Source organism: Ochotona curzoniae, unplaced genomic scaffold (assembly GCF_017591425.1).
Source record: "Ochotona curzoniae isolate NIBS_2020 unplaced genomic scaffold, NIBS_Ocur_1.0 contig_3819, whole genome shotgun sequence".
Classification (NCBI taxonomy): Eukaryota; Metazoa; Chordata; class Mammalia; order Lagomorpha; family Ochotonidae; genus Ochotona; species Ochotona curzoniae.
Window position 1 is genome coordinate 41,739,346 of NW_024466004.1, and position 11,995 is coordinate 41,751,340.

The 11,995-nt window shown below is 42.4% G+C and overlaps 1 protein-coding gene across 4 annotated transcripts in view; it reads right to left on the reverse strand.

Annotated features, from left to right (window-relative positions):
• Positions 1-11,688, reverse strand: part of MAP3K7 (mitogen-activated protein kinase kinase kinase 7) — a 66,288-nt gene extending 54,600 nt beyond the window's left edge. The window contains exon 1 of one of the 4 annotated variants that reach the window (XM_040983787.1): positions 11,377-11,688. In XM_040983787.1, coding sequence (XP_040839721.1) covers positions 11,377-11,496 — 120 coding nt within the window. In that variant the 5' untranslated portion in view covers positions 11,497-11,688. The remainder of the gene's footprint in view (positions 1-11,376) is intronic. The other 3 variants (XM_040983788.1, XM_040983785.1, XM_040983786.1) reach the window with 3 other exon arrangements.
• Between the last annotated feature and the right edge of the window lie 307 nt (positions 11,689-11,995).

Here is an 11,995-nt window from a genome sequence, read left to right on the forward strand (position 1 = left end):
AACATACTGAATAGGTATGACTATTCATGACCCACAGTGCCACCTAGTGATGAGATGGCGGTTGACTCAGAGCTCTCAAAACCAGGGGAACAATCGAGAGCATAATAACCTTTCTCTTTTTGGCTTGAGAAGAAATTTTCCAGTATATTTTGAAATATTATATAGGTACATTCATGTGAGATGACAGCCCATGGCCTCAAGAAGCACTGATTTTCTTTAAGGCCACAAGATATTTCACATGCAACATGAAACTGGCATTTACATAAGAAAAGTTGATATGTCCAACGTTGCATACAAAAATTTGAAATCTCATAGAAATAATATGAAATCAAAGTTGTGCAATTGTAGGTTTAGAGGTGATGCTTAGAAATTAATTTTTTGCATATTAAAACATGATTTCTCATTTTTCCAAATAGCATAAATACAGCTATCATAAGTAAGAATGCCTTTTTGGGCTGAAAGTAAGGTAGAGACAAAATTAAAGATTAACCCATAGTACTTGCAATTATTGTGAACAGCAGCTGAGAGAGAGCCAAATGTCAGAATTCAGGTGGAAGCTAGGCACCACCACTCCTCCCCCAACTTGCAGCCTATCGATGCTAGAACAGCAAAAGGATTCCAGGGCAGGAGGACCTACTCTACTTTTCACTCAGGGGGCAGCCTCACAGGTGTTCTGAAAACAGAGGCATCTACAAAAGAATCAGGATAGTGGCATGGGAGATAGACAAGAGGAAGGCTGCCTTAGCCCTGGCGGAACCTAGCAGAGATACAGTAAAACCCCTGCCAAGAGAAAAAGCCAGAGGACTTAACATGAAAGTCTTCCGAGTGAGGCAGTGCTGGTACCTCTATCAGAGGCTGTGGGTGGTAGACAGCTCAAATACAGACCACAGCTGAGTGTTTAAAACACAACAACAACAACACAAAGTCAAAAGAAAGACTTAATCAGCCCATGGGCACACAGTACTTGGTTCAGTACTTTGTATAGAAGGATTAGGAAATACTACCCCAGAGGTAGCAAGTGTGATATAGCACTCAATTTTTCAAAGTTATACCAGTTGGGTATCTCTTATAAAGAACATACGGGATTGAAGGTCTTCCTATCCTGGATTCTGGGATACTTACCTGTACGAGTACACAATGAGATACCTGGGACTGAGACCCAAGTCTAAACACAAAATGTATCTATATTTCATTTGCACTTAAATACGCAACCCAAAGTCAATTTTATACAATGTTTTTGGTGCCCTTTTCACTGTGACCTCCTATGTGAGATTAAGGATGGAATTTTCCAACTGCAGCATCAAGTCAACAATCCAGACTGTGGAGTTCTGGGTTAGGAATGCCGAGCCTGTATCAAACTAAAATTTTGATTATTTAGAAGACGGGTGCAAAGAGGGTCTAGTTTATTTTAAGAAATAAGGGTGGATTTGGGTCAGTGGGAGGCTTACTTATCACAGACATATGGTAGAAGTTTCCAGTGCTGGCTCCCATCAATTCTTTCCCTCTGTGCCTGCTATTCCTCACTGAGAAGGGAGTGCAGATCTGGTTTGAGCTAAGGCTGCTCTGGACTGTTTCAATCAGTATTGCAATTGAAGCAATGTTTGGGAACTTCTAAAACTGGGACTTGAGCAGAGCAGCAGCTTTTAATTCACTCCTCTTGGGACTCAGGCACCTCCTATAAGAAGCCCAACTGATAATGGAAAGGCTGTGTGGAGAAGAGGGAGTGTGTCTGACAGATCAACCCAGGTCCCAGCAGATACCTGTACCCCTTAGACATGAGTGAATCATCCTGGATTCCTGGCATTCCAGTTGAGTTCTCAGATAACTGCATCTTCACCAAACCACTACAGAACTGTTCAGCTCACCCCCGAGTCAATACAAATTACAGGGAGAATGATGGATTAGGCAGTAAAATACATTAGAACAACAATTTGAGAAAAACAAAAATAAAAAACTATTTCCTAAGAATCTTGAGTGGAATTCTTTAGTGCAATAATTAAAACTGTAAGAAGTTTAAAAAAAACATGCTAAAGCATACATATAAACAGGGATAGGAAAAAACTTTCTAAGCCTGATACGAAAAAACAATGAATGGCAAAAAAGGTTCAGATGAACTTACAAATGGCCAACAAACACAGTGGTGGCAAAACCCCCTATGATCAAAGATATGGTAATTAAAACAATATTCAGATTTCAATAGGACTTATAAAATTCTAAATTCCAATATTACTTGGTGATATATATGTATCAGGATACATCTTAAATATATTCACTTTCAACCCAGCAATACTATCTATGCTATTTATCCTAAGCAAAAATCAGAAGGTATGGCAAGACTGCTCATGTAGCTCACGGTAACATCACTAAGCATCAAGAGGAATGATTAAGAAACAGTTCCATCTTAGCTTCTTTCACCGACTCTTTCTCCTCTGTCCAAATCTTAGCAGATACTGATGGTTTCTAGAGTTGTCCTTGGTCTACTTTCCTCTATTTTCAGGGCTTCACACTACTGAACCCTTCTGCCACCCAGTTTCAGCAAGATCAGCCATATTTAAAACCATCTTTGGGAACTGGTGGTGCCACAGGCACCTCAAGCCCCGCATAGGAAATACCAACTCCATTATGTCTTTTATTTTCAACATACAGCAGTTTACTTGATCTTGATCAAGTACATTATTTCATTTTAATTAAGTCAATCATCACAATTTTGGAAAGATTTTAAAAATAAAATTGAGTCAAGGACCTGGCACAATGGCTCAATTCGCTAATCTTCTTCCACCTCCAAGTATGGGGATCCCAAATGAGTGCTGGTTCATGTTCTGACTGTTTTACTTCCCATCCAGCTTTCTGCGTGTGGTCTGGGAAAGCAGATAAGGATGGCCCAAAGCCTTGGGACCCTGTACCTATGTGGGAGACTCAGAATAGGCTCTAGGCTCCTAGCTTAAGATTGACTCAGCTCTGGCCATTGCTGCCACTTGGGGAGGGAAACAGTAGATGGAAAATCTTTCCGTCTCTCCTTCTCTCCATAAACCTACTTTTCCAACAAACAACAACAAAACTTAACAAAAAAGAAAGAAACTAAATTTGTGTCATGATACAATGATGGCATGGAATCATAAATCCATTTTTTCTAATTGTTATATCATCTCCCACTGTTCTAAAGCAACTATTTTTGCATGTTTTCAACTGTACACATTACATACATATAAATCCAAATCTGTGAATACACAAAATAAATTTTTTTCTTTTGCTACTAAGAGACAGATGATAACACTAGACATCTGGTCATAAAAACCCACTAGTATCTACACTCTGGCTTTCTCGGGGGAGAGAGGCACACAGCAGCCTGCTGATGGGGCAAAACAGTACAAGCGCATGATTTTTTTTTTTTAAAGCATGCATTCTTTTAGGAAACTGTTTCTAACAAAATCTGTTAACAAAGTTAATTATTAAGGAAAAAATACAAGGTGATGGAGAAGAGTTACAGAGTAGTTAGCACATCTGGTAAACCTGGATGGAGACTCTATAGATTACTAGATAAGGACTAAGTCAATGCCAAACTGTAAAATGCAATCTCATCTGCTTCTTTTTAATATTTGTTTATTTATCTGAGAGGTAGAAAAGACAGAGCTCAACTGCTGCTTCACTCCCCAAACTGCACTAGCTGGCCAGGCAAAAGCCAGGAGCCAGCAACCTGATCCAGGCATCTAACAACCTGAGGCAGCACCTGCTCCTTCTTAGTGTGCATGGGCAGGAAGTGAGGCTCAGCAAGAAGACCCTGGACTTGAACTTAGGTACTCAGACAGGACCCTCCCAACTGGTGTCTTAACTGCTGGCCAAAAGCCTGGGCTCCTGATGTCTCTCTTCTACGTAAGCCAGACCAGAAAAGAACTGCACGGGAGGCCCTGCTCCAGGCACAAGTGGCAACTGAGGTCAATAATTTTAAAAATTCCCAAAATTAAAACTACAAAACACTGAAATCTACAACACATTTTTAGTTCAAACTCACAAATCAAATATGCTTTTCAGATTATATTCACATCTGAATAATATTGTTTCTTTGACACTTCATCATTAATTAATAAGAGTACATAGCTAAGTTACAAGTTGTCATCTGTATCATAGCATTCACTAAAAGGGTAAACGTACAAGCAAATATTCTAGATATTTTTAAAAACCGCTCATTTGAAAAAACAAAAGAACACAGCAGTGCAAAGAAGACTGATTTTTAAAGAGGAAATTAGCTTAGCAGCACTACCCTCTTAGTTTACGAATGTTTTCTAAACTAAATGTTTTAGATGAATACCTTTACGGCATGCACTGCTCCCTCTCTTGACTTTAACTCAACAATTGTAGTCTCCAATAAAGCAGATTTAAATCTAATTTCTTAATAGCAGAAATGATAACAATATAAGACATGACATTAGAATGCTTTTGTGAAATTACTATTGAAAATCACAAAAACCAACATCAGAACTTAATTTTTTTTAAGGAAAGAAATTCTTTTAAAAAGTTAAACACAGAAATTAAACTCAACAGAAAATGATCTGTATTTTAATGTGCTGTGAAATAATGTCATCTTGATTGTCAACAGTTTATGTGAGTTTCAGCTTAGTGACTGTAGCCAAGTTTGGTTTGGCCCTAGGACAGACCACGTGCACGAACCCTCCCTGGCTGTGCAGCCACCTCTGAGCAGGAATCTGGAACATGACAGAACAAGCACAGATACTACATTTATTGGGTAGGACATGCAGCCTCCCAACTATTTCAGAACTTTAATTTCTATTAATAACCTGGCAGGAGAGAACTGCCATCTGCTGACAAGAAAGTTTTGATCATATAAAAGGCTTTCATTATTCAAGCTTTCTTCTGGATTTTTCAGGCAATCTTAAAAGCCCACCATAAAATTTCTGATCTATTTGATAGGGATTTATTTCTTTCAGATCATTTTCTCAGCTTCTCTGGTAAGTGACACGTGTGCTACACAAAAATGACCTCTGTGAGGACACAGCCACAGATCAATGGTCACTGAGTTTCCCTTGGAAAGTGTATTATCTAGACATCCAGATTTAAACTGACAAACTATAGACTTTTTAGTCAGCTATAAATCATGTTCTTCTTTAATATAAACTGCCATACATTTGCAGCTTGTTAGAAGTTCTTTCCCCCTGCTAGTCTAGTCTTTAAAATAGAATATGATGAAATCTGTGTACGTCTTTTAATGATCCTTAACATTGATGCATAGCTGTTGCAGTGATTATGTGTGCAGTACTGTAGCCCTGATCATCTGCTGTGGCCAGCATCATGGGCCTCCACTTAAAAAAACCATGCGGGGGGCCAGCATCATAGAGTTGCAGGTAAAGCGGCTGCCTGTTATGTCATCCCTACTGCCAAAGGTTCATGTCTTTGCTGCTCCAATTCCAACCTAGGCCCCTGCTAATGGCCTGTGAAAAGCAATGAAAGATGACCCAAGGGCTTGAGTCCCTGCCATGCAGGTGGAAGACACAGATGAAGCTCTTAGCTCCTGGATTCAGCTTGGCCTACCCATTGTCATTTATAGTTATCTGGGGAGTCAACCAATGGAGCTCCCTAGCTTTATCTTACAAACAAACAAACCCATCTTAAAAAAAAATAAATAGGTGCAGCTCAAATTTTGGCTGCTGCACTTCAAATCCAGCTCCCTGCTAATGACCAGGACAGCAGCAGAGAATGGCTCAAGTCCTTGGACCTCTGAGCCCCCTTGGGAGACTCAGGAGGATCCTGGCTCTGAGCTTTGAACCAGCCCAGCTCTGGCTGTTGCAATTATTTGGGGGAGTGATTCAGAAGACGGAAGATCTCGTCTCCTTCTCTGTCATTCGGCCTTTCAAAACCAAATAGATAAAAAATAATCATTGTAAACAGGATCTTTTTAGCATGTCAGTAAAAGTTCACTAGTACTTAGCTTATTCACAGCATCTTTGACAGGAGCTTCCATTTTTGATAAGCACAAGCAATTGCTGAGTGTGATGAGATCAACATTGAAATAAGCAGACCTCATTCCTAATGTAAATGCTCTTAGTTAAACAGATAGCTTATTTTGATCCTTGCTTTATCAATGTGATATGAGAGTCAGATGGCCGTTTATTGTCAAGATGATTTCATGTACTCATTCAACAAGCATTTATAGAGACTCTTCCATTTGCTATATATCGCAAATGTGAGTAAGGCACTTCATAATTTGAGTTGCTGGAAAGTATCCTGAAGGGTAGTACTTGTGGAAATGACAAAGATTTAGGTTACTCAGAGAAAGCTTTGTAAGCCTGGGACACTTGAGATGGCACTTCAACGGTAGCAAGGAAGGACTCAGTTATGTGACGTTGTAGGGCAAGAGCTCTCCAGACAAACCAACAAATGTAAAGCCAATTCATGACAGCAGCTTCCCCGCTCAGTGACTTCATTCAAAACCTAGTTTAAAACTGTACTTGATGGAGCCTCTGGGATTAACTCCATTTTCACATTGTAGCTTATGTGCTCAATTTATACTATAGACTATATCCACAGGTCTAAGTCTGTAGTTCTGAAAATACAATTAACTGCTGTGTTTATTCTAGTCTCAGGGCAAGTCAATTTTTTTTTTTTTTTTTTTTTTTTTTGGTGGAGAGGATCCTAGGACTCTTCATCTTCCATAGTGTTTCAGCAGTATGGTACATGGAGAACGCTCATGAAATGTTTAGAACCAACTAGTGCAACGAAAATCAGAATGTGGCTCCTCATCCCCATAATAAGGTTGGCTACAAAGGTCTGCCAAAAGAAGCAAAGCCACAGATCCAGTGGAAAGAGCAAATGAGTCAAAGCAAGAAACCTCACGTTCAGTTTCTCCTCCATCCTTTCCCTGGGCACGGGGTTTCTGGCCAGGCAGCTCCTAGGAGCACTTGGTCATATCTGTGAGACAGGGGTATCACCTGTCCTGCCTACCTGCTCAGCTATCAATTAAATCTCATGAGAGATAAGAATCATTGTGCTTCAGGGAATTCTAAGCGTGCTAGGGAACTAGGGCATAAATACTGGAAACAATGAACAAGCTTTAATTATAGAATTGGGAGACTTTTAAAAATGTATTACAGGTTGAATGATTGAAAATTAAATCATTTTACAAGCCCCCAAACTGAGTGACATGCTCAAAGTTGCAGAATTATGGCTGTCAGTATCTCATCTAAGCTTTCTCTTAGGGTTGATCTTTATTTATTTATTTCTAAATTTGAAAGGCAGAGTTGCAAAGAGAACAAAACAAATAGGATTCTTCCTTCCATTCACTTCCACAACAGGAGCGGCTGAGCAAGGCAGAAGCCAGCGGCCAAGAGCTTCATCTGGATCTCCCAACTGGGTGGCAGGGGTCCCAGTTCTTGGGCCATCTTCCACTGCTTTCCCAGAACATTAGCAGAGTTGGATCAGAAGTGCAGCAGCTGGGACTTAAATCAGTGCCCATGTGGGATGCCAGCATCGCATGTGGCTGCTTAACCTGTGGTGCTCCAACACCAACCATCTGAATTTTCTCAGAACCCAGCACTTTCCTGTATCCCACATAGCAATTACCACTTGCACAGTCTCATATCTAATGTACACATTTCACAACTTTTGTTAACCTTGTCCGTATCATCATCTGGAATGGTAGAAACTAAATGATACCTGGGGGCAGCACTGTGGTGTATTGGGTAAGCTATTGTCTGCAGCACTGGCATTCATATGGGTGTCAGTTTGAATCCCTGCTACTCCACTTGTGATCCAGCTCCCTGCTAACATGCCTGGGAAAAAACCGCAGACAGCCCAAGTCCTTGGGCTCCTGCACCCAGTGAAAGAACCAGAAGAAGCTTCTGGCTCCTGGCTCTGGATTGGCCCAGCTCTGGCCATTGTGACCATTTGAGAATTGAACCAACAGATGGAAGAGCTCTCTGTGTGCTTCTCTCTGTAACTGTGCCTTTTGAGTGAAATAAATCTAAACAAGAAAATTTTTAAAAATTTAAAAAACCTAAATAATTCTTTTAAAGTAGTATATAAATAGATGTCTGAAGTTGAGATCTTGCACATTTGTCATCTGAATTGGATTTAAAATGTGCCAAATGCAGGTGGAGGCTTGGCTCAGTGGCTTCGGCTCCCACCTGAGCTGTGGGGATCTAGCCAGGCTACTTGCTTCAAATAACGACACAGCTCAAGTACATGAGTCCCTCCCCACAAATTGGGAGAGCAGGGTTGAGTTCCAGGCACCTGGCCCAGTTCTGGTTATTAGGTGCAACAGGGAGTAAAGCAACAGATGGAAGCCCTTTCACTGTCTGCCTCCCTACTTTTTTTTTTTAACTGGAAAGACAGAAATACAGAAAGGAGGAGAGACAAAGAGGAATATCTTCCATCTGCTGATTCACTCGCCAAGTAACTGCAACACTTGGAGCTGAGCTCATCTGAAGCCAGGAGCCAAGAGCTTCTTCTGGGTCTGCCACACAGGTACAGTGTCCCAAAGCACTGGGCTTTCCTCAAATGCTTCGCAGGCCACAAGCAGGGAGTTGGATGGGAAGTGGGGCTGCTGGGACTAGAACCAGTGCCCAAATGGGATACCGGCGTGTGCAAGGCAAGGATTTGAGCTGCTAGGCTACCATGTTGGGCCCCTGTCTCTCTACTTTCCAATTAAGATGAAAATAAATTGGAGCCAGCACAGTATCATAGCAAGCTAATCCTTTGCCTGCGGTGCTGACATATTATAGGGGCACTGGAACGTGTCCTAGCTGCTACACTTTCAATTGAGCTTCCTGCCTATGACCTGGGAAAGCGGCCAGAAGATGGCCCAAGTTCTTGAGACCTTGTACTTACACATGAGAGATCTGGAAGAAGCCCTCGGCTCCCAGCTTCAGACTGGCCCAGTCCTAGCCATTGGTAGGGGAGTGAACCAGAGGATGGAAGACCTGTCTTTCCCTAGTACCCTCTGTAACTCAAGTAAATAAATAAATATATCTTTAAAAAAAAACCCATAAAGAATATTACTGGGTCACAACATTAGAAACTCAAAGACTGAAAGCAGCCAATGTTTCCGATATTATTCACCTACTAAATAATCGCTTATTTGGCCTCTGGGTAGGATTCTTTTTAAAATATGGTTTTGGGGGGGCCAGTGTTGTAGTGCAGCATATTAAGCTACCACCAGCCACACCAGCATCCCATGAGCAAGGACCAGCTCAGACCCATAGTGCTTTGATTCCCATTCAGCTCTCTGCTGATGTGGCTGAAAGATGGCCCAAGTGCTGGGGCCTCTGCACTCATCTGAGACCTGGGTGGCCATTTGGGGAGTCATCCAGCAGGAAGATAATTTCTCTTTCCCTCTCTATTTTTCCCTGTAATTCTGCTATCTGAAAAAATAAACAAGTAATGATTCAATTATGTTTATTACTGGAGAGCTGTGAAATACAGTCTTTATTTAAAAGACTACATATTTGTTTCATACAAAATATTGAAAGCAATGTAAAATATCTTGTTTTTGTTCACTTATTCATGATTATTCTAGAGGTGGAATCAAAATTGAGAAATAGTTACGGAGTGCGCTGTATCATATAATACTGTTTTAACATGTGCAATTGAAGACTATGATGGAAACTATGTAACAGTTGTTCAAAACCAGAAAGATGTAAATTCAGGACTGGAAGGGAAAACAAGTTAGATACTTAAAAAACAGAAACACAGAAACAGCTACAATCAAAAATACCCTCAATAACTCCATAACCTAAGGGAGAAATTCTCATCTAAAACCAAAAATCTATTCTCTAGGAATATCCCACATATACCCTTCCCCCAAAGCTGAAATTTATCCTGAAGAAGGGCTTAGAAACTTTAGGAGAAGCTAACCAGAAGTGAAATGGTGTTGTGGGAAAGAGCATGAAAATGGCAAACGTCTCCTTGGAAACTTGCGTTCTTCCACGACCCAGGAATGCAAAGGCCTCAGAAAGCAGTACGTGCGGAGCACGGTCGGCAAAATCAAGTCAGTTTGTGAGGCAGGCCACAAAGCCCAAGTTATTATTATATAACATTCACTTGTCTACCAGCATAGCAGCTCACTAGAGTAGACGTAAACGCTTATTTAAAAACTGCAATTCTTGTATTCTGACTCATTCTGCTTTTATTCTTACAAAAGAATGTTAGCCATGAAAGCTGGATCAACTATCCACTTCTGAAAAAGGAATTTATCATAGCTTCAATAGGAAAAGAAAAAAAAAATCCACCCCAAATTTTCCTCCCTTTTCACAATGCAGGCCTTCATTTAAGCATGCGACCTTAAGGCAGGTCATCACTCCTGTCTGGAACCGAGTTTCCTAATAACAAGATCAGACACTGCCTGGTGTTCTGCATGTCCTGGTCAGTAGGATCTGCTCTATGGATACAATGAAACAAATCTCAGGATCTGTGAAGTTCAAATGGGTTAGGTAATTGTTCCCAAATACATGCTTTACTGGACATATTGAACTGTCTTATAACTGAAAAAAAAAAAAAAAAAAGCAAAAAGCAAAAAGCACTAAATGTTCATTAGCTCAGTAATTTTTTACTTTCCACTACCTAAATGTAATTTTGGATTCTAAAATGCAGACAACTCTCTGACATACTGTGATATTTCACTAGGAGTCAAAGTTCTTTACGGTACAGGTGAAACAAAATGCTTAATAAACTTCAAAATGATTTTTAAAAAAAGGCAACTTGGACATATTGCACCCAGCTAAACTTCTAACAAGCTCCAAACTGTTTCTTTAAGACATATATTTGGTTTTTCCTTATCTAAACTATATGGTTTACAATCTGCCCCTTTATTAGTCAAAGAGGAGCAATATATTAAAAGTAGTTAAATACTTTGATCTAAAATAAACTGCCGCAGAATATAGAACGGCTTCCAGAGACAGAAATTCAGTGATAGCCTGGCTGTCACCAAAAAGGATAAACGTGAAAAACTACCTAGGAAAGCAGCAATACTCTGCTTGTCACCAAGACCATCAATTATTATCTCCTAACACGCTGCTTGAAACATCTTTTCGTCATTGACTAGTCTACATTCGTTCCCAACAGCCCACTTGGAGGCAGGGTTGTTGGATGGTATCAGGCAAGTGCAAAGCCGTCGGGTACTAATGGGGAACATTTTATTAGCACTGATGACCTAGTCGCTTGGCAAGCGTCAAGCATCCCCTACGAGGCGGGCAGGCACTGAGCGAGTGACGGGGGCCAGCACTGAAGGCCACGGCTGACCCTTAGAACACCGCGTCCAGCGAACGCGTGCAGGTGTGGAGCCGAGCGGGCTGTCCTTGCAGGGAGCCCAGTGCAAGCTCCACACGGGCAGCCTCGCCGACAGCAGCAGCCGGGCCTCCGAGGGCTCACCTCTTCCACCTCGATCTCCTTGTAGTCGATCTCCTCGAAGTTCAGGACCTGGGTAGGGGCTTCGATCATCTCACTGGTCGAGGACGAGGAAGAGGAGGAGGCGGCGGAGGCTGTAGACATGATCCCTGGCAGCGCCCGGGGGTCCCGGGGACGGCGCCGCCCGGACGATCCGGGCGGGACTCGCGCCCACCCGCCTCGGCACCGACCCTCAGCCTGGAGCGGCGCTGCGCTGCCACCCGGCGACCCGTGGCGGGGGTGGGGGCAGCAGCCACGGCCGCCGCTCCAGCTCCGGCTCCGCCGCACTGTCCGCGGCCGGGCCCGCCCGCCCGCCGCACTTCCGGTTCCGCTCCGAAATCGGAAACAGGGCAGCCGAGAGTCGGAGGGCGGGGCGAGGAGGGTCGGAGGCTGGCTTGAAGCTGTCGCACAAATGTCGCGAGATCTCTGGGAAAGCACCTCAGCCAGCGAGGGAACCCGCGAGAACTGATGCCCTGGCGTCATGAAAGTGCGCCAGCGGAAGTGGCGCGCTTAGACGGGGGGAAAAACCCACAAAGTTGGCGTGGTTGGTGCTTGGAAAGACCCGCGGGAAAGATGAAGGGTGCGGGTGGGTGTCTGCTCGGTG